This window comes from Xiphophorus hellerii, chromosome 14 (assembly GCF_003331165.1).
Source record: "Xiphophorus hellerii strain 12219 chromosome 14, Xiphophorus_hellerii-4.1, whole genome shotgun sequence".
NCBI classification, from domain to species: domain Eukaryota; kingdom Metazoa; phylum Chordata; class Actinopteri; order Cyprinodontiformes; family Poeciliidae; genus Xiphophorus; species Xiphophorus hellerii.
Genome location: NC_045685.1, coordinates 17092462 through 17118048, shown reverse-complemented (window position 1 = coordinate 17118048; position 25587 = coordinate 17092462). Strand labels below are relative to the sequence as shown.

At 38.5% G+C, this 25587-nt stretch overlaps 2 protein-coding genes across 5 annotated transcripts in view; both read left to right on the top strand.

Moving 5' to 3' along the window:
* dhx15 (DEAH (Asp-Glu-Ala-His) box helicase 15) overlaps positions 1-3126 on the top strand; it is a 33179-nt gene extending 30053 nt beyond the window's left edge. The window contains exons 12-14 of the mRNA XM_032582061.1: positions 786-976; positions 1614-1783; positions 2599-3126. Of these exons, the coding sequence (XP_032437952.1) occupies positions 786-976; positions 1614-1783; positions 2599-2716 (479 nt within the window). The 3' untranslated portion in view covers positions 2717-3126. The remainder of the gene's footprint in view (positions 1-785; positions 977-1613; positions 1784-2598) is intronic.
* Positions 3127-9491: 6365 nt separating this feature from the next.
* The window catches only part of ppargc1a (peroxisome proliferator-activated receptor gamma, coactivator 1 alpha), a 321705-nt gene continuing 305609 nt past the window's right edge, over positions 9492-25587 (top strand). The window contains exon 1 of one of the 4 annotated variants that reach the window (XM_032583439.1): positions 9492-9715. In XM_032583439.1, the coding sequence (XP_032439330.1) occupies positions 9635-9715 (81 nt within the window). In that variant the 5' untranslated portion in view covers positions 9492-9634. The remainder of the gene's footprint in view (positions 9716-25587) is intronic. The other 3 variants (XM_032583438.1, XM_032583445.1, XM_032583444.1) reach the window with 3 other exon arrangements.

The following is a 25587-nucleotide window of genomic DNA, read 5'->3' as shown; positions in this document are numbered from 1 at the left end:
TAGTTTACATGTGGATTCATCATATTATTGAAAAGTTACACTGTAGGGTTACCAGGTGGATCAGTGGTTGGTCAATGTCATTGTCCCCTGTTTGATTCCTGGGCCATTTACTGTGTGTCTTCTCTTTCTTCCCTTCTTCCCGTCTAGTTACTAATGAATAAATCCACAAAAACCTTTAAAAAAATCATATTATATTGATTAATTACATACAATCTGATGTTTTTAAGACTTCATTTCTGTATATTGTGATGATTTTCTGCTTACTGCTAATGAAAACATTACATTTTAGACCAGATCAATTTTAATACATAAGAGTAGGCTAAACGAAGAGTATGTTTAATTCTTGTCCCTTTCAAAAGTTTCTTTAATCTGACAAACAAAACTCATTAAAATGCATATTCTAATTTAGTGAAAATGGCTGTGCATATTTGAGTAAATCATCAACAAACTGTGATCCTTTAGTTAGTGAAGGAGTCTTTAAATAAATGGATGATAATGCCCGTATCAGTAATTGACCATTTTGATAAAAATGATCAAAATGGAGATGTTACCTGCAAAATGTTTCCACAGTAAGTGATAACTGTAATTCAGTCGGCAGACATTTGTTTTAAAAATATCATCTAGTATTCACATTTTGAGGAGAGTTTGAGGCTTTAATAACATGCAAGTTAGAGATACAAAATAATTCAAATAAATTAACTGCAGATTAAGTTCTCAGTAATATTAAAATTTGGGACTTACCTGCTTAATGCTTCTCCAAATCCCTCTCTGTCACTTTGTCACAGACCACGAGTCCACCCAGTGGTGCTACGATAACTTTGTAAACTACCGCTCGCTGATGTCAGCAGACAACGTTCGGCAGCAGCTGTCAAGGATCATGGATCGCTTCAACCTGCCAAGAAACAGCGCCGATTTCAACAGCAGAGACTATTATCTCAACATCCGACAAGCACTGGTCACTGGCTTTTTCATGCAGGTCAGCGATCAGTCTGGTGGAGCTACTCTCATATTTAAGCTAAAAGTATTAATGTGTTGCTCCCTGAAGCTCACCCTTTTAGAGGTTGGTCCTTCGAAAATCAGGTTTTTCATATTTGCAGAACACTCGCTGAAAACACAGCGGGGAGCTACAGGCACACACACACATTTAGTGCCGTTTTGTTTTAACCACATAACAAGAAATCCTATTAATTTGTCTCTTACTCAGGGATACAAATGGTGGCTTTGCAAGAAGCCATTTTCAGGGCCACCTGAAACAAGCAACCTGACAAGTTGAATTATGGCACTAATATTGAAATATTTGTCAACATTAACCTTTATCTCAGAGACAAATTTGCAGCTCATGTTCAAGGGTTCGCAGTGTTTGGTTATCACATCTTTGTTTGGAAAGGCCTTTATTGAGACTGATTGCCTTGTTTAATCACGACCGGCACAGAGCCTCGACCAAGTGACTAGAGGGTTGGTGGTGGTGGGGGGATTAGTCGTTTGAGGGCTTAAAAATTGGTTTCAAGTACTTGCTCTTTTTTCAACCATGCGGGTTAACAATAAAGAAATTTTAAAAAGTGTATTTCAATTTGTTTGGATGTTTCCTTCATAATTGTCTGTTCTGTAAATAGGTTGCTCACCTTGAGCGCACCGGCCATTACCTGACGGCAAAGGACAACCAGGTGGTGCAGCTGCACCCCTCCACTGTGCTGGACCACAAACCTGAGTGGGTGCTCTATAACGAGTTCGTCCTCACCACCAAAAACTACATCCGTACGTGCACGGACGTCAAGCCGGAGTGGTGAGTTTCAGATTGCTTGTAAATATGTCACTGTTCTACTCTGTCCATGTTGAGTTATGATAAATTTATCAGATTGTATTATTCTGTGTAGAAATTGGCTTCAACAAGCTTTAAGGCCTATCACTCTAGAATTTAAGAGTGCCTTTTAGAAGTATTTTATTCATTCATTCTGTAATTTATCAACCACAAACTTCAATGTTTTCTCTTTATACTTTATGGACTGAAACTAAATAATGTATAATTACTGTGTGAAATGAAAGGAAATAAAGTTAAACATTTGGCAAATATGACATTCATTGTGATTAATTGTAACGCTATAGTCATATTAATGTGATTAACAGAAATTTTTAATCTATTGACAGCACCAGATAAAAAATAGACTTGAATTCTTGCTTGTAAATTGACGCATGAAGTTGTGGCCTTGTCTTTTTTTTTTAATTTTTAATTTGAAATCCTTGTATAATTTTCATCCTATCTCACAATATCGATAAGAATAAGTTTGCAAGGTGCTACATACCTTATTAAAAAAACAATTGAAAAATACGATGACAACAACATATGTGATTCAAACTAACAAGCCGGTCACACCGGTGCGTCTTTCTGAGCAACCAGCTAACCTGAAACAATCCTTTTAGCTGTTTCTGTTCCCCCTGTGTGACCTCGTACAATTATGTTCCAAATTTGTTGTGTGCTTGCTCCAGCGGTCGCCTCGTGAATATGGAAGAACGTGTTTTTTTTTTGTTTTTGTTTTTTTTTCCTCCCCACAAGAAAACACGGGAGACAATTTGTGACTGTTGACTTACCTTCTTTTCCAGGCTGGTGAAAATTTCCCCGCAGTACTACGAGATGAGTAACTTCCCTCAGTGTGAAGCAAAAAGACAGTTGGAGCACATTATTGCAAAACTCTCATCCAAGGAATACACTCAGTTCTAAGAAGGCCTGCGAGTGCTGCGGCAGTACAAAGTGTAAATATGAACTCATTTTAGTGTTCTGTCTTTTTAATTCCCATGAAGGACACAGTGTGACTGTTTTTTTTTCCCCCTTCACTGCACCAAATGCTTTCTCATGATTCATGAACTGTGGGCTATATTTACTGGACCTTTTTTAAGCATCATTGCAAACAGGCTAAATAGGTTCAGAAATATCTTATCAGAAAATGAAAAATTCTGTCTGATGCATGATACTTGATGTAAATTTCAACATCCCTTTGTTTATTGCTACTTTAACAGCATTAATGTATTAAGAGTGGCTTTTGATCAGATGTAATTAAACAGCATTTTGATGTAATGTTCATCTCATTTCCCGTCAGCTGTTCAGTTTAATAAAAAATGCATTTGTAATAACTCTTTCTCTCTGTCATCATTACAATTAAAGCATAATCTGCAAATGAACTTCTCATTCGCTCACTCAGATCATTCACTTCCCGACCTGTTAAATCCAGCCCGTTTTTCCTGCCTCTTTGGGGACGTTAAATCTTCTTACTGGGGTATTGATAGCTCTAGAAACAGTTGGAGTTGAGGAGGAATGTTAATTACAAATGTTTCAGAACAAGATCAGTGTGAAAATCCCTGCTGTGCCAGATCCTGTTCAGGCTGCACTGCTTTGGGCCGGCGCCTCTTGGATGTGGAAGGTAAAGGCGTGGGGTTGAGAGAATCATAATTTCCTCTGTTTTGTATTCGGCAATGTAGTTTAAGTCTGAAAGATATTTTGTTTTGAATTTATTCTACAGGCAAATGCAGTTAGAATGTAATAGATCTGTGATATTTCACTCTTTTTTTGTTTTTACATCAACTGTTCACTGATTAACTAAAAATAGAGCCAGCAATGAACAAGTAAGCATTTTTACAACATCTCTGTAGCGTCTGGATGTAGGCAGGGAGAGATACCAGACCTGCATTGGGACTGTTTTTTAAAATTAAGCCTGCAGATTTTGTAATATCCCACGTCAGGAAATAACCGCGTGTGCTCCAATGTTTTTGACTGTTGGGGAAACGAGTTTCTGAGTGGTCGGCCTTTTGCTCGGGAACACACAGAGCGACACAAAAAGTCTCCGTCTGACTAATCAGGCCAATAGAAAAGCCATTAGACTGAGCTGATCTGGAAATTATATGGGATTGATCCTGAGGTAAGAACAGTTTTTCATGCTCGGTACTTCCGATTGATTCACGCTGCCATAATTACAAATGAAAATCATTATGTCTCCAAGCTGCATTTTCTCCAGTGTCTGATGCGAGCGCCGTGATGATGGTCTGTATGAATGAGTATACTCGGACATCCTTGTCAACACCTATTAATACTGGATAATTAATATTAATAAAATGGTATTTGCATGTATTTTTTTTCAAAGCTATTAAAAGTGTGAAGGTTATTCGAGACCAAGGATGTAATTTATTTGACCCTACCGCTGGTCTACATCAATACTCGCAGTTCTAGCTGCAGACTAGAGACAGTTTTTTATGTTGAATTTTGATAGCACAGTCAGTGCCTTGCAAAAGTATTAGCCCCCCCCCCCCCCCCCAGACCTTTAAAGCTTTAATACATTTGATGTCAGATAGACACGAATTAGTGCATACTTCTAAAGGGAAAGGAGAAGGAAACATGCTCTTCAAAATTTTCTACAATTATTCTAGAGATGGAGGTATCTGCTTTCTATTCAGCCCTGCGGGTTAATACTTTGAGAATCATGTTTCATGGCAATCTCAGCAGTAAGTACTCCGGAGAGTGACTATCAGCTTTTGACATCAAAATCGTAAAATTTTACCAACTTTTCTGTGAGGTAGTTTTTGAAGTGTTGCCTCAGATTTATTTGAATTTAGGTCTGGACTTCGAATGAGGTATTCTTCCCATTTTAGAACTAGCTGAATGGTTTTGGTTACTAACCTACAAGAAGGGGAACTGCCACCACAATGTAAAGTTTTTCTGCAACCTCTAACATAGAATCTCCCTTCCTGAGTTCTGTGCCGCTCTGCCAGAGTAACTATAGGTCTCTAGTTGTTTCTCTGATTAGTATGTCAATCCAATCTCCTTGCCTGGTATGTCAGTGAAAGTGGATGACCATATGTTGGTTGGTTTCCCGTTGTCCCTAAGTTTTTCCATTCTCAAATAATGGATTAAACATGATTAGTGAGATGTTGAAAGCTTGGGATATTGTTTTATTATCCAAGTCTACTTTAAGCTTCTCCACAACTTTATCCTTTATCCGACTTTATGTGTAAGAAGAGCTGAGTATAAAAGCTTGGCAAAAAAAAGTACGAACAAAAAACTTTTCATTTAAGTCCAAAAGTATGCACCGCTTTTGGTTGGTCTGGCCTATCGCATGACGTCCCAAAAACACACGTTGCACGGGGTTTCCATACTCTTGCAAGGCGCTGTAACTCACCGAAAGTCGCAAACACAAACAAAAAGAAACAAGAAAAAAAGCAAGGCAGGTATTGTTCGGCGTCATTCCAAACAGCGTGAATCACCAGCTCGCTGCAGCTCAATCTCCTGCCACCCACAGAGTCCTGGATGGTGCCTCATCATCATTTGAGACCGTGGGGTAGAGAAAGTTTATTACAAAACACCTCAGCATTTCAGGAAATCCATCCACCCACTCATTCCTCCTCCTCCTCCTCCTTCTCGTCCTCCTCCTCCTCCCATCCCACGCCGGTCCTTCACCCCCAAACAGCACCACGACAGGTGTCTTATCTCCATCGCGCAGCACAAGCACAGCCAATCTTCCAGGAAGACGGCGGCTGGAATGTGACAAATCCATCTGTCCTGGTTTGAATTTGTATGCTAATTTGAAGTAATAGCCCCTTTGGTGACAGTGCAAGGGAACAATTCAATCACGCCATCTATGACAGTTGCGTCCCGGGCCTTCTCTGTGATATGGGAGTATATGCACGCAATGTCTGGGTTAGGCTTGATAGATTGGTTATGTAGGTGCGAGATGGCATGTAGACTGCATGTTTAAAACCGGCTGCCAGTTGGAGATGAATCACGCAACGACTAAAGGCACCTGTGCAAAAATGAGCAGCTACTACCGTCTGGAGAAAGAAAAAAAGAAGGGAAACAATGTTTGATTTGAAGCTATTTATTTCCTAGCTAATCTTCTGGATTGGCAGCAGTCCTTAACTCTCATTCTGACTGCAATTTTACTGCTGCTGCCACCCTCCTGAGATACCTGCGAATGGTAGCGGTGCCCCCACAAAAAGATCGAGCCAGCACAATTGTTACATTGCCGAGCTGAATTATCTCTCTCTGTTGATTTGATTCAGAGGGAAACTTTTAAGTGTCACTGGGCAGAAGAGGGGAACAGGCTAAAGAAGGAACTAAGAAGATACAAGAAAAAAAAAATAAGGGCACAAGCACATTTTGGTTCTATGTAATCTTTAAATTAATCTGCAGCTCGGGAAAGATTATGGTTGATGGTGACAGATAAGGCTAAAGAAGAAGCCTCTCTACATTCTTGATTCAATCCTTTCTTTTCTTTTCCTCTCAAAATACATTTCATTACAATATGACACACAATAATCACCAGAGCTGTCAGTGAAAGATCAAAATCAGCCCAAAACTCTTTATTTTCAAATGCACAGGGGTGTATTTTAGCACAACTTGCTGCCCCGACACTCTTAGCAGGCCTCATGAGAACCGGCGCGATTAGATGCGTAAGCTTGGCCACGATGAGAAGCATATTCCCTGTCTTTCCTAGCATCTCTGCTACTGCGGGGAAATACCCAGACAATGTCTGGATCCAGCTCAGTGCCCGTTGACCAGGCTTCAAACGGGTGCCGATTGTGCACGGAGAACCCATTCGATCAAACCAGGAGGGCAGCAGACGTGACGGATGAGTCGACAAGACTCGCCCATCCAACTGCTGGGGTTTGCATCAAGATAAATAGCGCTGGTGAAAGACAGTTCTCCAAATGAGGCCTGTTAGCAGCAATTGTGCTAAACAGCTTGGAGAAAATGAAGGATTCTCTGCGGTCAGCAAAGCTGCATGGGGAGAACAAGGAATTCCATCATAGGTTGGTTTAATTCTGGAGAAAAAGAAACATTCTTCCTTTAAAGACGTTCTGCTATGCTTATAGACACCAGGGCAAAGAAGGTCCATTGTAATGTTCCACACGCATTGATTTCAGCCATGTTTACAAGAACATTCAGAATGTTTAAAACATGCAACATGTAAAATATCAGAACATTCTAAAAACATGACATCTAGTCTGCAGTTATCTAACTGCAACCGCAAGATTAAATAAAAATAATGATGAAGTGAAATGATAACGCTCATAGGAATCAAATGGCAAAGCAGCATCCAGGAGCATTAATCAGATGTTATTGATTAGTTGATAATTGGGTTTTTGTGTTCTATTTTACCGTTGAAACTTTATGTAAGTATCTAATTTTTTAAAAATATTTTGCTAGTTTGTTCCTTAAGTACATTTTTAAATAGTGTTTTCCCTTTTATTTTTAATGAACCCAGGATTTCTTGTACCTTAGTGTACAATACCAATGCAACATAATATAATATAATGCAATGTGATACAATAAACACATTATCTTGCATCACAGCAGGTTTATTTACACACACACACACAGATAGATAGAAGCTCAATTACACATTACAGGATGAGCAGATAATGGAGTTCTAATCTGGACAGTGATCCCAGATAGAGCAGCAAGTGCACAAAAGAATGGCTGAAAAAGAAAATAATAAATGTGCTTCAAAAGTCCAGACCTCGACTTGACTGAAATGCTGTGGTGGGTCCATAAGAGAGCTGTACCTAAAACTCAATCAACAGAAGGACTGTTGTAAAGAACAAGATCTGGGTATAGATACTCAAAGTGGTTCGATCATGGGATGTTCTTTCACAAATTGTTCAAAGTTAACTATTTTAACAAACGATAACTAGAATTAAATATTTTATGTGATTTTCTCTGAAGTTACAGTTAAAATATTTTAGAACCGGGAAAGGAAGGTTTCATGTTCATAATATCTTAATGCATAAAACTGAACAACTAGAAGTAGGTGTACTTTCTTTTTAGCATCACTGTATTTTAAATTGAGAGCTGAGACCATTGTGATTTCAAATATTTCCATGCACTGTGCCCATCAGAAAAGATCTGCATGTGAGAGAGCAAACTTAATGACTCACCCTGGAGACATTTAAATAAGTTGTAAGTGTGTCCACTAAGTTTTTTTTTCTTCTATTTTCTGTTTTTGTATCGGCACTTTTAAGATCTACCCAATTACATGAAAAATAGTCTGTCACCTTCTGTTTGATTCATGCTTGTTCTTTTTTCTTTCAGAAAGACCGGCTGATTTGAGAATCACTAAAATAGTCTGCGTGTCTCTGCCAGCTGCACTTGGCTGTGTCATTTTTTCTAATCTAAGTTTTATGCCTTTCTGATAACGCACCATAATAAGGAGAAAATGAGGTGTATATTATTCTGTGTTATAACTGGGTATCTGAAATAGCTATTGGCAGATTATAGTAGTAGGTAAAAACCTCGGATTATACATTTGATTTTGCTACATCATCTGTTGTAAAACCATATATATGCAAATGGTTTTCACTTATACCACATGATTCAACTTCTGCCCATGCTGAATTCCAGGCTTAGCTTTACTAAGAAAATTTAATGTCAGCAGTCTTTGTGAAGGAAGACGAATGATAAAGATGGATGTTAGCCTATAGCAGACAGTATAACAAAGCCAGCAGGAGGGTGAGAGAGATGTCATTGAAGACCAGGAGGAAAAGCACAACATCTGTACATGTAAGACCGTGGTTTGTAATATTTCAGTAATATTTTGTCAGCTTGCATATCCCTTTAACCTTAGAGTTATCTTAAAATCCTACCATGATTAAAAACAAAATAATGAATCTAATAAAGTTCTGCATTTTAAACATAGCAATGTCAAAAAGGTGGCTAGTTGAATTTTTGTCACCTTCAAGGAGGGAAAATAAAATAGTCTAAGTACACATTCCTGTCAGGTCACATATTCTCATTTTGGTATTTCTTTTATTTTGTTTAAATATAAATAATTTGGTATGTTACTAGCCAAAGATTTTGTATTTTGCAATTGTTTTGATTGACCGCAAAGAGGTAATCATTTGTGGTTTGTAAGAGGAGAAATGCCCAATGTATGCAACAATATTTATAGAATATGTCCAAAATAAATGTAAAATCTGACGGTAAATAAGAAGTACAATCAGCAGCCTCATCTCAATTAACTCTTAAAGTACAACATGTGTGTAAATGATATGAAGACTGTTACAACTGTCAACTATTTAAACAAATTATGTTAATAATGACATTGAGTTGTTTAGATGTACAGTAAAGAGGATTGACTTAAACACCAAGTCATGTGGTACTAAAACTAACTCTAAGTCCTTGTAAGAATCGTTTTGCAGTAGCTGGAACTTGAACGTTTAAGAACACTGAGAAAATGGGAATGTATTTGGGATCAACCAGCGAGCCAATTAAGAGACAATCAAATCAATTGGGTATGTTTTCTCCCTTTAATTTTCATCTGCATAAACCTAAAAGTTTATGAAACAAAAGCAGATTTCATTATGTTGTGAGCAGCGTTGACCCTTAGCTGACACCTGAAGGAGGATGTGCTTTTGAGGGGAGGGGACCGCACCCAAACGCATCCTACCTCTGTTTTTGGGGCGAGAACAAACCACGTGACCAAAGAAGCAGCAGCCTGCATACCGCCGCTGTTCGACTGATATCGTCCTCACAAGCTGAACCGAGCCGAGCGGGGCTGAGAGCAAGAACAGAAGAGGCACTCGTCGAGGGAAGACTTACAGAGCAAAACCCAAAAATCTCCTCCGACAGAGGCGGCTGGCTGGCAGGCTCACCATGGACGGTTATGGTCGGACCGAAGATGAGCTGTTCTCCTCCTGCCTTCTGAACCTCACCTGGGAGACTTGCTACGAGCAGGTAGGGCGGAACTTTCTCCTTCACGTCTTCGGTTAAATGAGCTGTCTGTCGCCAACGAGCTGCTATGAAAACAAGTGGGGTTTTTTTAAGCGACGGATAAGCAGGTGCAAGTTTACTAACTTTATTCGTGTTACTTTGTAGTTCTTTCAACCTGAAAGTGTTGCCTTTTGCAACTTCCTAGGTTCTCAAAATTAATAGTAACCAGCAATATAGTCAGAATAAACAGTATCCGCATGAAGAAACTGAAAGGGATCGTACCTTGTTAATATATGCACTGTGGTACTTTCTGCATTTCCAAGTTTCCAGGTAAGTGTGTGAAATCTGAATACTCAAACTTCAGGAAGTGACTTTGTGGTAAAGTTTGTCACATGGATCCATGTATGGGGTGCCAAAAGTGCCACAATGCAGGAAATATCTTAAATATTTATTAAACGTGGCATAGTTAAAATTAAGTTGGATATAAATACATTTGTCAACATTTTTTATATTTAACATGTATAATAAATAAATGAGAATTCAAAATGTGTTGTTTTCCAGTGCATCATGAAATAATTTAAACTGGAGAAAAAATAAATAAAATTTTGAGTGAAATATGTATTTCTTTGTAAAATATATCTTAAAGTAATTATTTAATGATGTATTTATAAATTTGTTGAATTTTTGTACTTTTTGAAAGCACGTGGAGGTAGCTATTTGGTGGGATAATGCAGCTGTAATTGAAATAAGGATTTCTGAAATTTATAAATAATTATTTAATGGCTTGATTTTAACTGGACTTGGGAACTTTTGGCACTCTATGGTGTTGGACGCCGTGAAATAAATCAAACTATCTTCATGGCATGTCAAATAAATGTATATCTGATTGATTGATCTGGACAGAAAATCAACTTTAGACTAATATTATTGAGCCAAGCAGTGTTAGCCTCACCCACTGTTTTATATTAAGAAGGCTGGCGAATAAAAAAAAACAAAACACACCAAGACTGGAATAAATATTTTTACTTTTTCTAAATAAAAAACAACATTGTTAGTAATGACATGTGTAACCGAATGTACATTTAATATATTTTCTACATATGTTCTTCCTATTCTATTTGATGAATGATGTATCAAAGTAATTTTTAAGTTATTAAGTATTTACTGAATTTTGTCATTGTTTTAACTCCATAAAATCCAGGCTTGTGAGGCCTGTTTTCACCCAGGTGTTTCGCTGCTGTTTGGAGATAATCACCTAATTCATTCCTTGAGCTCAGTCATTTCTGCCTTAAAAAAAAAACACTTATTGTGTGCAACATGAAATCCCTTATCATTCTAATTTGTCAGAGTGGCTGAAATCATCTGACACAAGAAAGCTAGCGAAATCACCCTCCGAATGCTAAGAGGGCTCCCAGCTATTTAGCAATTTACGCTCAATGATTGATGCCAAAATATTCTCCACAGCGATTTCTATGGTAATTTACTTGAATGCCACCATGAGAGCTCAGGATATACATACGATATGTTCACATTCCACTGTGATCAGGCGTTAAGGTTGCAAAAAAAAACCCGAAGCGGAGGAGGACACTTAAACAATCACTTTCCCATGCTTTAGTGGGCTGCCATTTGAATAACGAGTAATCACAAATTAAAGAGGATTAGACCCTTTTAAAAAAGGCAGAGCGCCTGATTTGCTGCGCTGAGGGACATAATGCAGGAGTTATTCAGGCGAAAGGGAAACAAAAACCACACAGAAGCATGTCTCAAAATCACAGTCATTGGGAATGGCATATTTTTTTTGTGAATGTTCAGCAATTAAAGCTCCAGCAATTTCAGCTGCAAAATTGCTTTTAGCACATCAATCCAGGAGCTGAACATTTTACAGAGCGGAATGTGCTTTAATCCCAGCACAAATTATGAATGTCTTCCATTTGTAAGTGAATGGTAAGAAAAAGTTCATAAATCAGCTTTAATGATTTTGAATGTAGCCATTTTCAGTTGGCAATCATAAACAGAATCATTAACTTTCGTTATGCTGCCGGCTAGAGAATATTTTTGAAGCTTGGATTGTTGTGGAGAGAAAAGCAGAAGTTTAAATCAAGTATAAGAGTCATATTGTCACTAAAGAAATGTAAATCTGTATCTAAATGATTTACATATCATCAAAAGGTAAAATTATTTCAGTACTTCCATTTGGCAAGTAAAGCTCCTGTATTGCACAGATTCTTTGCACATATAGACTTCAAGTGTTTCTTCCTGCTAATTTTGATTATTACTTGCATCCAATGAAAACACCAAATTCAGTTTATTGTGATGGTTAGAATTGTTGTATACAGTACGTCCGGAAAATATTCGCAGCTCTTCACTTTTTCCACATTTTGTTATGTTTGAGCCTAACTCTTAATTATGTTGTATGAAATAAAATAAAGCTCAAAATGGAATTGTTTGCACTGATTTCTACAGCTTAAATTGAGTTCAGTTGTGGTAAATTCAGCTGAATGGACTTCATTTGGAAAGGTGGTACATAAGGTTCCACAGTTGGCAGCGGGTCAGAGTGTAAACACCACCTGATGGAGATCAAGAAGAACTTCAAAGAAAAATGGGACAAACTGCTTACAGATAGGTGTGCTGAGTTTCTGGCATCATATCCAAAATGACTTCACGATTTAATCGCTCCCAAACTTGGCTAACAAAATATTAAATTCTCATGTAAGTGTGATTTCTTGGTTTTCTATTTATAATAAATTTGGAATAATCTAAACAAACCCCGTTTTCCCACATTGTCATATTGGGGCGTTTGTTTGTTTTTGAGGAAATTTCAAATTTGGAAAATCCAAATTTGAAAAAGTAAATAACATAAAATATGGAAAAAGTGAAGCAAGACGAATACTTTAGAGATAACTGTAAGATGGTTTTGTAATTGTCTCTGGTTCAGCAGTGGCTAAGACCTGGTAGATCATATGGATACATTATATCTGGTGTCTCTTGTAGTACAGACTCAATGTCCCTCAAACCTTTAAAAGGACTTAGCTTCAAAATCTTCTCAAGCCTGCAGTTATCCCTGTTCATCATGCTCCTTTTTCTACCGCACTTTTTCCTTCCACTAACCTCACCATTAATATTCTTGGATAGAGCACTATGTGAGCAGGAAGCTTCTTTTGCAATGAACTTTTATGGCTTATCCTCCTTGTAAAAAAAGGGTCAATAACTGTGTAATAAAAGTAATTTTTTATGTAACCTATTTGTCAGGGAGTCTGAAGTTTTGGTTTTGTTGTCTATGAAACGGAGATATTTTTTAATATAAACAAGCATTTGAAATATATAATTCTATCTATAATGAAATATGAACTGCAGAATTTGAATTAAATGTCTTTCTTTTTAATGACATTCTAATTCATTTAAATGATTCTGTAGTAACAAACCACATAAGCTTGGTAATATTTACATTCCGGCAGTCATCTGTGGTTACGATCTTAAAGTGTGATTATTTTTCTCCCGAATCTACAATCTACTTTATGTGCTATGTCTCAAAATTGTCTTTTTATTAAGGAGGAAAATGAGGCCCATTGGAAGCAGGTCATCTGCTCTGCCAGCTCGCTCTAAGATCTAAGATCCTCTTGAACTTTGCAACTTTTATGATGGGTGGAGTAAATAAATAAGGAAGCAAAAGGGAAATGTTGACAGCCTGTCCTTGTGGCCAGATTATCCACTCATGCTTGAGCGCCGGGTAAAGACGAGGGGGAACTGTGGAAAACGCTGGATCCTGCCTAAGGAGGGTGCATGCCTGCATATGTGCGTGTCTCTGCGCATCTATTTTCAACAGCGCCGACATGACGGTGGCCGGCATGCAAAAGGGCTTCGGGAGGAAGCTGCTTTTGCTTAATTACGACCCAAACTTATTCACTTTTCAGTGAACTCTCCTGTCTCTGCACACATCTGCCACTCCCATCGCCATGGCTTCTTGAGGGCTGCTGTCCGTGGTGCTGAAAGTTTCATCACACATTTTTTGCACGTCTTTTTCTTTTCTCTGGACTTCCAGGCCACAACCCGTCTGCCCAGACTCTGGACGGTCTTCAAAGGCAATATATTCACTTTGCCTCAACAAAATGCATGCCAGCAGTAGGAAGTCTGGCTCCGACGGGTGAACTCTTATCATTCAAGACATTTAGAAAAAAAAAGAGCGAGAGAGCGAGAGAAAGAAAGAGCTGCAGGTTGCTCAGCATGCTCTCAGAAGCAGTAAGAACTAATATATGTTTTCATGTGTCTGCTGCTGCCTACAGCAAGGCTCCAGTTACATTACTGCACACTCAGTGGCTCGACTAAATGAAAGCTCCTTTGTGTGCGCTCTTATGTGCAGTATTTGATCCATGTGAGTCACTTTTTTTTCTGTGTAATGACTCAGTAGCCTGAATGGTTGGAAAGGAAGCTCACTTTTCAGCAGGAGAGGGATAAAAACATTTATGAGAATAGAAAGGGTTTAAAGAAAAAAGTTTGTGACGATTAGTGCTGTTTCTCTGGGTTCCTACTATGGAGATTTGAAGAAAAGTCGGTTTATTAACACACTGATCCACAACTCGACTTCATCTAGCTGAAGCTACATTAGACTCTGAAGTACAGATTTTTCACAGTTTTCCTCTCTTTTGGTTGTGAGAACCTGTGTTTGAGAAAACACACATTTTTCAGATGCTTTACTAAAGCTGATGCTCTTTGAGAATCGGTATCAATAGTAGAACCTACAACATTTACACTGGTTCAGTAATGACATATTTTTCTGTGGAACAAAGCTCCACATTATTCACAGAAAATTCACCTATTCGTGGATTCCCCCCCCCCTAAAATACTAGAAAATGCAGGTTGGGAAGCTGAAATATCAAGGTGCTGCTGGCTGACTTTTGCAATGCAGCCAATCAGGAGCACCATTAATTTTTCCTTGGTGCTGTTTGGCTATGCTATCAAAAACAGAGATAAAGAATACTGTAGATATTATCTGTGTTAGTGCTAAGGTGGTTTCTGTTGTGTGTACTAAATGCATATTAGGGTATATTTTGGGTTAAAACTGTTAAAACAGGCTGTTATCAGATAATACTTGTTTTATGAAGGATTATGCAATATACAGTAAAAGTCGATATATTTCTAGGTAGGGATACAGGAATTTACAAAAGTATTCTTACCCCTTCAAATTTTTTACGTTTTTCTTGTCCCATTGACACTTTGCTTTTGGGATACCTCAACACAAAGTACTACAAACTTACAAGTCTTTTGGAGTATGTCTCTTTTAGCTTTGCACATATGCGTGAACCAAAGTTTTCTTAATTTGGAATACAGCATAAGCTCACTAAGAACAGATGGATCTTTAAAGTCATTTATAGATCTTATGCAGGTTCTTATCTGGCTTTAGGTTCAGACTTGGTCTGTGTCATTCTTGCCCATAAATCTGCTTCTATCTACACCATTCCAGTGTACCTGTGGCTCTGTTGTCTATTGTTCTGGATGATTATAAAGGCAAACAAATTATGTCTCAGTAACAAACTGCTGATAAACAAAGAACCTAAAAATCCAATTTAAGACATGTTCTTTGCTCAGTTGTCGGTAATTTGTTAAGCTTGGGAGTATTTTATTCCTGAGCAGTTCATAAGTTAGGCCAAGACACATTCAAAGAAAAACATTCATAGTCAAAGACACTATAAGATATTACAAGACAATCCTACTCCTTGGAGGCAAATTATCTTGAAAGGAATTATGAATACTTTATGTGAAGTAAGTTTTCAAAAATGTGCTCATGAAGTGAAGATCATTTACGTATTGCACATACAAAATTAACAAATTATCAGTCATAAGAACTTTGAATGGAAATTGGAACTGTAAAAACACTATCCTTGAACATCCTTTTGTTTTCCTACAAATTTCTGCTGGAGTTTGACCTTGAATCCGATGCTTTAGGGTGCAGGACATTCTGCTTCATTTCAGTTTTTAGCAGAGATGGGTGGGACTTTGTGCTTCATGTCATCTTCTATGCACTCTGTTCTCCACTATTTAGCTAATCTTTTTGATTAGCTGACCTAACTAACTAGATGCAGCTCTTTCTGCCCCACATGCACAGACTAGGACTACATGTGCTCCACACACAATCTGCTCTGATAAGTGTGCAGTTTCAAAATAGGCTATACCTTATGATAAATTACTGGATGTGTATATGGTCTTTTTTTTTCTGTCAGATAAAATGCAGAACTGCTTTGGGTTTACCCCACAGCTTCTAAAACAAGGTCAGCAATCCCTTTAATATGTTTTGCTTGTTGAATTAACCTCTGGTACTTAAGGCTTATGTCAATAAGTGCATTCAGGTGTGACTTCAGCTGACAGGGGCTGACTTTATGGTCAACATGAACTTAGAGCCGGAGCAGGAAAGGACTGCTGCAGTCCGATTGGCCACAGTTTACTGGTGCAGGCTGATCCTGTGGGAATACTGGCAATAGGAACACTTTTAAAGAACACTTTCTTTTTTATTTCTTTCTTGAGAATAATATCAGATTGTACCTGCAGGAGGGAGAGGAGAAAGGCAATCCAAATGGTCAGAAATATGACCCTCGGAGGCACTGCATCTATTTCTTTGCTGGTAGACGGACTAAATTGTTCTCACAACTTTCTCGCAATAAGTGAGTTGCTGACAGAAAGACAAAAAAATGTTGAAGATGGTAAAAAAAGAAGTGAGCACTTTCTGCATGTAGATTGGTTCTTTAGCCAATTCTGAGTAGGTTTTGGCGCAGCATGTGGAAAGGAGCATCAGCAGAGCTCTTCTGAGTACAGCCACTTGTCTCCTAGTATGTGTAAATGTCATGTCTTATTTTGAGGAGCATGCAGTGACTTATAAATCTCAGACGTTAGACAGAAGGACATTAATCCTATAATGACTTTTCTGCACAACTATTCTGAGGCCCAATTCTAGAACATCCAAACTTCAAGGGTTGCCTTCAACGTGAATATTTCTAAGTGTGCTTTATGTATGTAATAGTGTCCAGATTTAATATGTACAACAGTTTTAAAGGTTTGCACTTATAAAACCACTAAAGTTTAGTGTTTAGCACTCGTAGTTACCGTGTCTGTGCTGTCAGTCAGATGTGTATGAAAGTAGATAAACGGAAACCTAGTGAACCCTTTGCCTTACCTTATTTATTTTATAGGTCTTTTTTTACCAATTCAAAATACATTAGATATGCAACATTTTAATGTCTGAAAAATACATTTTAATTTGTCACTTTAGATGTCGATTTGGAATGGAGCCATTGGTCTTCCTTATATTAAGTGGTGGATTGTTTTCTGTTTTGTTGATGTTTAAAAACATCAACAAAACAAAAAAAAGTTTAATGCATGGTCATCACCAACAAAAGCACATAGGCCACTTGTTGAATCAAATCATGTTTAATAAGTGTGTGTCCTCAAGTTTGCATTTGAGTTGTGTCACTGTTTGTGGTCCTACGTTTTTATCAAGCTAGAATGAAAGAAAAAAAATTATTATGATTATAAAATGATAAAAACTTTGTGTGATATTTAACACTTTACATTTTAAGATTATACATTTTGAAATAAACTTGTTATCCTGAAAAATATTTTAATAGGTGTCTATTTGCATCAATCACAAAATTTGTACCATTCTTGAATTGTAATTGCAAAATCTCTCCAAGGGCCTCAAATGGACCGCGGGCCACACTTTTAGCACCTATGTTTAAGGCAGCACTGTTTCTGAATAAATAAAAGTTATGACATTAGCATATCTGGAGGTAAAATAAACACTCTGCTGTCATTGTTGAGACCCATAGAATGAAACATTTAAGTGTGACCAAAAAAAAGCAGAAACTGATATTTCCCTCCAAACTACCTCTTCTCAAAGAATTACACTTCATTTCCAAGTCGACATGTCTGTGATGTTTGCTTATTTTTAATCAACAAGTTTGCTTCTTCTGAACATCTTGCTCCTGACAGCAATCCACAGATGCTGAGCCTGTCAGCGGTGTAATGAGAAGCTCATTGTTCCTTTTGTAGCATATTGCTGAGATATGGATGGAAAATTATCTAATCAAGACTTTGCAGGAGCTCCGTCACTTGACCCGCTCGGCATCTGTCCGGGCTTCTGTAGGATTTTGACGTACTTCACAACGATCAATTAGGCTTTTGTATATTTTTAACTGGGTTTTTGTTTAAGCTTACATACATATTCATCATAAAATACCCGCAAAGATGCGCAGAAAGTAGCGCGTGTGAGAAGTGGAAGGCAAATGATGCATGGTTTTCAGCAGTATTTAGAATTCAAAATCTGAACAGTGTGGCATGTATCATAAGAAAGTTGCAAGGTGCTGCATAACAGAGATTATCAGTAAGATTTCATCCCCAAAGGGAGACTTGAACCAGCAGAGGGAGCAACAAGCTTCATGCCTCGTGGGGCCATGGAGAATATCTTCTAATTTCCTGAAAAATGCTGCCGTTCTGAAACGGCTTATGTCTGTTTACTGCTCGTTGGGAAAAGGAGAGAAACCAGAGTGTTTGATGCTCTCCACTTTAATTGAGTTTCTGTTAGGGACTTGTTTTCACAGCTAAATTAATGTAATCACAAGTTGAGTTAGCAGAGATCATAATCAGTTTTTTTTCTTTTTTTTTTTTTTTAGCTCCATTTGCACCGTTCAGTCTGAAACCAGCATCTCCTTGCAGGGAAGCACAGGCACACCAGACTGCATTCTTTGATTATGTGTGGGAAAATGTCTTCCTCGCCATTGACAATCTGTTGGTACTTCACAAAAATCAGAGATGAAAGGAAGTGCAGCTTAGACTGTGAAAACTCCTTGCCTTCTCACCGGGAGGTAAAAGCACTCTCGCAAACACCGAATTGTACATCTGAAGTTTTATCAATTCCACCTGAAACGGAGGGGCCCCGGTGGCGGCGCTGAACCCCACTTCTTTTTGATCGTACCAGCAGCGCCTGTAAACAAGTATTTTCCCCATCATCTTCTCTCCGCCTGTCTCGCTCCGTTCCTCTGCTCGCTCTTTTCCTGCCTCTCCTACACGCCGAGGTGTCTGGAGGGGGAGGTTCCTTTGATTATCTCTGCTGCCGATTAATTGCTTTTCTTAACCTCTGCACAGACGTGCTCCTACACTGCCCTGGAGCCTGCCGCATGCGCCCACCTGGACCCCTGCCAGGAGCAAAAAAAAAAAAAAAAACCCAAATCAAACACTGTGCGCCTGCCGTCTCCCAATTACTGACCTTCATTCTTTCATTTTGCCAAGGATGTTATCACAGACACCATCAGTGTGTTTACTTTGTTTGTTTAGCTCATAAGTCACTGCTGCAGCGTTGGCTGGATTTTGAAGCAGACTGAGGTGTGCAAATTTCTTTTAGAGGAGTCTATGTGTAATAAAGTTTTAAAAATAACAGTCGGAGGTAGACTTCTAGGGATGTTCTTTATTTTGGCCTTGAGTTGTGCTTACCATGCATTCTCAGTCACCAACAGAGTTCTTCTGTTTTCTCTTAGCAACGAGATCCTTGTCTCAAACTTGTCTAAAAAAAAGAGAGGAACCCCAGAGGGTCCATCTTTCATTGAACTGCCTCATTCAGACCTTGGTCTGTTTTTCTTTTTCTTTTTGGACATCTTAAAAGCACATCCAGATGTCACATGAATATTTTATTTATCATACCTCAAATGCAGGTGGGTTGCATTGCTTTTGCAATTTGTAGAACATAAATGCTCTGTCAACAATTTAGTTTTGGGCCCTTTTGCATAAGGACTGCACTTGTCTGACTTTGTTTAAATTCTTGTCTGACTTTGTTAAAAATTCTAATCAAATTTTATGAAAGGCATTTTTTCAGTTTCTTGTAAAGTCAGAACTTTACAATAGGATATACAATATAGGTTAGGGTTTAAATTCTGGTTCACACTCCAATTCAGAAGGTGGCAGTATTGCTCACTGAAAGCTGTTTGCCAACCGACAGTAAAAACCGACAGAAGAAGGAAAACACTTGTTGACTGGTGGTCTGTGTCCTCGGTGCGTCTTCATCAGTGGTTCCTGTTTCCTTGAATGTTCTCATTCTTCACTTTATTAAAATATGAACTCTTCTCAAATGTGTCTACTAATGTCTTGTTACCACTTTTGTCCTTTGCTACTACAGGACATGACAGGTAAGTTAAATAACAGTGAAGTAAATAATTTCTCCTGAAATTTGATTGGAAACAAGCAAGTTGAACGGACAAGTTGAAGTGGAAAGTTTTACAAGAACCAAATTGTGATGGTCAGATGATTCGGTCAGATAATCTCCAAAACTGCTTCTCTTAAGGGTTGTTCCCAATCTGTAAGGGGTGCTTCTATTATGAGGTACAGCGATGAACCACTGACAAACGTCCTTGATGCATGTTTCTAAGCAAGAATGAATCTGTGTAATCCAATCCAAATAATGATCCACTATACCTTAAATTAGTGAAAAAGGTAATGCTGCTAAAAATGGAAAGGTGTCTGAATTCACAGAGAATCTCACATATGGCTTATGGATCTCCATAGCTGCAGACCAGTTTGTACATTTTGTTCAGCAAAAGAACGGACCAGGCAACTGGCACATATGCATCTGAGCTGGTTCATGGAGCAATGGAGGGGGGTAGCCTTGTCTTATGAATCCCATGGATGGCCTGATGGCTCACTAACCTGTGGCAAACATGGTACCTGGATGCACTATGGGATTAAGGGAAGACGATGAAGACAGCATGGTGGTTTAGACAATATCCTTCAGGAAAATCTGTGGTCTGCCATTCATGTAGATTTAAATTTGTACCACGCATCGAAGGAATGTTGCAGATTATATATTCCCTTTTATGAAAACAGTATATCCTCATGGGTGTAGTGTCTCTCATCGGATTAAAGTCACCTTTGGCTCAGTAATGGTTTGGGGAGTGCAACAGGTTTCATGCTTTTAAAGAAATTATCACTCCTCTCCTTGGTATCGATATGAACATGCAGTTTGTGTTTTGGATATAACAGAAGGGGATAGTGAAGGACAAATAAGGCATGTCAGATCTACCAAATTTTCTAAAGCAGATCTAGTGAACGATCTTAGAGAAACACAGTTGTATGATATGGCAGGTTTTCAGCTTATGTGTTTTTGAGAATCATCTTGTTGGAATAAGGTTTGTTAAACCGGGATCTCTTTGGTATTTTACACCAGTTCAGATAAGTAAATAAGCTGGTGGGAGAAAAGTGTATAAAAATCCAGTTTAAATTGTTTCTTTTTGTCAGGTTGTCTCAAGATTAGCTCTTTACTTTCTGAGCCGTTTTCGGTCTGAAAATTTAGGTTTAGGTGGTTTCACAAACAAAACCTTCCCCTGGAAAAGGAATCAATGCAAACAGAGTCCAAAGAAAAATTGTGATCTTCATGTAACCTGGAGAAATTCAGCTTAAGACTTGAAAAGATAACACTAAAGTTTGGCTTTTTGAGTAAAAAAAAAAGTCCAATGTCTGCTGATATTCTGTATGTTTTGGATGTCTGTTTATGAGATTACAGGAAGTGGCTTCGGGGATCTCTTTTTCCGTGTGCGGCCTAATTAGTTCAGGTGTTTGATACAGAGAGCACTGTGGGGCTCCAGTCTAAGAGGAGCCGAGACAGCCCACACAGACTCGAGACGCTCTCTCTCTCTCTGATACACGGATGCAATATCTGCATGTGTGGCTTGAACAGACACTTAATGTACACAACTCACTTACTAACAGGCTGGACTCCCAGGACTCTATGGTAGAGCGTGGTGTTGCTGATTTTATTTTATTTTTTTCCCATCAGCAGAAAGCTGGGATGAGCTGAGCTAATTGAGCTGGGAGGCTCGGTGGGGGGGAACAGGGCCCCTTCTCACACGGCCTCGTCACTTCCTTCTTTATCCGTCCGGCACTGTCTTCAGTCCCACCTCTCCAGACCACTCTGTGCAGCTCTAAAGAATGGCTTTATCAAATGAGTCCATGGTTCCATAAGTGCCAGTCACACATTATTGACATTTTGATAAAAATTAGGTTCCCGTTCTTTTGCAAAAGTATTCCTACCCTTTAGCTTTCTTTACCAAAATGTGTTCCACTGTCATTTGGGTTTGTAACATATTTTATAAGAATGGTGTTTCAGACCAAACAAAACATTGGTTAATTGTGAAGTAGAAGGAAAACGATCCAAGGTTTTAAAAATGTTTTACAAAATAATAGCCCCTTTATTTCAATTCAATTCTGTTTAATTATAGCACCAATTCACAACAAATGTCTGTCTTAACGCAATGCTCAGGAAGAGAGTGAAAAATGTCACATTTGGACAGTGGGGAAGCGCTGGGGCTGTTCCGTCAGACCATCAATTTCCGAAACCACACAAAAAACCCTTGCAAAAACACACACAGGATCACGCCGACCCAGCCGGACGGTAAAAAATTTGTGGGTTCTTAATGACCACATCTCTTAAGACCGCGGGAGGGTTAACAAAAACCCTAAAGGAAAAATTATTTTCCTTTATCATTTTCATTCCACTTCACAGTGATGCACAACTCTATCCATATTTTCACATTACTCGGTCTGAGTAAATACATATGTGAGGAACTATAATAGCATTGCAGTTTTGTTTGTGTTGGGTGAAGTTTAAGTTGACATGAACACACATTCCCCACTGCACACAATACAGGCTAAATTGTTGGGAAATGTGCACAGGGTGTATCGCAGCAGACAAACTGACAACAAAAGCAGATTACCTGTTCTATTGGAGGGAAATTAAGACATCACAAGCCTTTTGATGGGCCCTGAGAGGCCCATCATAAAAGCCACAGCAAGCTGTTGAGACGGATACTGAGTTGTTTCCATCCTTTAGCCGCACTTGGGGACTGATTATGGTCAGGCAAACAGCCTTTACCTGGAAAGTCACTTTCACTTTCTCGTCCACCATTTGTTAGTATGGCTAATGTCTCATTAAGTCTCACAGAGGGGAAATGATGCGCTCTTTGGGTGAAGGTTAGGCTGCCGGCTTATCGTAAGACAAAAAGACTGATTATCCAAGCACAGGCGGGCCTTAGCCTGCGTCTTTCTCTAAAACGTCCTATTTGTGTTACAGCTTGAGCTGCTTCATTAGCCATAATCTATTAGCCCTCCCTCCACCTCCCCCAAGTGAAAGTTAAAACATTTGGGCTAAATGATGAATGCTTGATCACTTTTGCATGTTCTGTGAAAAGGAGTGGACTGAAAGGGGGCGGGGGGTAAATTTTACATTATCAAGGAGATAATTACAAAGCAATCAGAAGCTCTTTCCTGTAAAGTGGTAAACAAGCCAAGGGCTTCTGCTCTTTTCCCAACAATAATTAAAAGTCATTTTGCATTCTATGCATCAGTGTCCTTTCCTCCTCTCGGTGACCACCTCTTGGCATAATAAAAATGGCAGAATTTCTCCATCAGCGAGGGATCCTTCACTCTACAGTGATTTGGCATTTTAGGGACCTTTTACTGTCTTGTATTTTCTCATAAATCTGTGGTGCAGAATTAAATTATGAATCAGTATTTCCATTTTCTACATTTCTTTTTTTGGCATATACAGATAATTCTGAACAGCTGTGAATCGCTGTGTCACTCAGCAGGACAGTTTCCAGATATGGACTACTACTCCTCTCTGACTTTGTCCTTAATGCCTCAGCAACAAATGCTTTTATTGATTGGTCTAGACTAAAGAACATGGCAACCTGCCGAGCGAGAAATGTGGGAATATTAGATGAGAAGCCCAACCCTTTGGCTAAATTCTCAACCATAAAAACTAGAGGTCAGGAGTTGCAAATTAGCAACAGCTATAAACTCCAAGTAGGAAGGGAGTTCCATCAGTGGGAAGCTTTTACGAAGTTCTAAGCCCTTAGGGAGAGTTCTATACATTACGAAATTAATGTTTCATGTGTCCCGGGTTAAAATAAAAACAGAAAGTCATATTAAAAATTAATTAGTATCTAAATACCATCTAAAACTTATTTTTGAAGAATTAAAAGAACTAAAACTCAAATGTACAGTACTTGCAGATGTGCAAGAGACTTTTTTTTATTTGAAAGTCACTTGAAGGATTAACATCCATCAGAATTGATGCAGTTCTGTTGCTAGGCAGACATAGTGATTTATTCTGCTCTGATTGGTGGTTCCTTTGCTAAATTTTCTCAAACAACAAAAATTCGTACACATCTTTTCTCTGTTTGGTTCATAATTATGAATATTTATATCTCTCCATGTTGTACCTGCTTGAACAAAGACACAATGGCATTAAACATCGACAAAAATGTTGAATGATTTACTCTGGGTCTTCTTTGAGGTTTTCTAGGCTGCATCAACAACGCAGTTGAGTTGTTCAGCTGCTTTGGGCATGTACAAGATTAAGAGCCTGTTGCCACTGTCCTGCCTGCAAGGAGACTGCTAAAAAAGTTAATCTAAATGCATGTGAAGATCATACCAGGTTAATTTGGATTTCCAGTTGGGGAGAAACTCACACACCTCCAAATTAAGCATATGATTGCTGGGAGACCAAAGAAAGTTGATAGTTAGTTTTATATGCATCAAAATACCCTCTGATTACACTTATCTAAATTTGAGCACAGGAAACTTCTCTAATTTATGTGCAAATTGGTAAACTGTGTTTTCTATATATATATTAAAAAAACAGCCTTCGCCTTCTACTTCTTGTATGGCTAACTGATGAAAAGACGGACTTGTGCACATTAAGTGTGAAATTGATGGTGGAAGTGCAGAATACTCATATTTGTTGGGGCACTCCATGCATTGGGATGAAACGATGTTCAATGTGGCTATGGCATTTATAGAACAGGATGATGGAAAAAATATAACCAAACTTAATTTGAGAATAATTGATAGGGTGGATAGGAAATCAGTTAGAAAAAAATTATATGCCGATTAGTAATAATGCTGTAACAATATTCTTACCTTGTGAATTTTGTTTTTCCATCTCTGTCTTAGTCCAGTAACATTTAAATGTTTTCTGAGACTCTGGAGACAGTATGACAGTCATTATCTGGTGTTAAGGCGTATGGCCCCTTCACACTTTTAGTTGAAAATTGTAAAAAGCGATCTCTTCCCAATTACATAATGTTGTCGATGTGCGATAGCTTAAGAAAAAAGAAAAACATTCCTTTCGAAAATAACACTTTGTAGCTACTATAAAAAAAGACGAGGACAATTAATTTCTGTTGCGTGTCATCAACCTCCTCTCTGTTTCTCAGCTGTGCCTATAACTCACAATGCCTGCAGGCTGTATCGCATCAAAGCATTGACATGTAGCCATTACTCCACTTTAAACAACGCCAGAATAAGTCAATTATACTTGGAATCGATCAATATAAGTCCACTGCTGCTCATTTAAAAGACTTATTTAATCTGAATAGATCTTGTGTTTTTCTGGTTGTGGGTGCTTGACACCTTGGGTTGGCCCATGATGGATCTCCTTGAGTGACAGCTATAACCCTTTGATTTATGGTTGTTTATCACGCGAGTAAGACTGGAGTTGACCTCCCTCTTAGGTTGCCGTAATTTCTTCCTATTGCATATATTAAATTGCACGCTTGGCCGTGTGACAAAACCTCACACACCTGGACAATCTAAGAACTCACTGCCTGCAAGATACAGATTTTGCAAGAACACAATCATTTTTATCTTTCTGAGTAACTGAACTTTACAGAGCTTATATTTTTTGCCTCTCTGTGTATCTGTGTGAGTACTGTATGTGTGTCCTCCTCTTACCAACTCCTTGGTGACTTCATTACCAAATGAAGGAGCTCATATTTTCAATTCCTGCCTTGGATAAATATGGCAGATGCATTTAGTAAGAATGGAAAGGGGACACCGTGTCCTCCATACCTGATGACATGTAT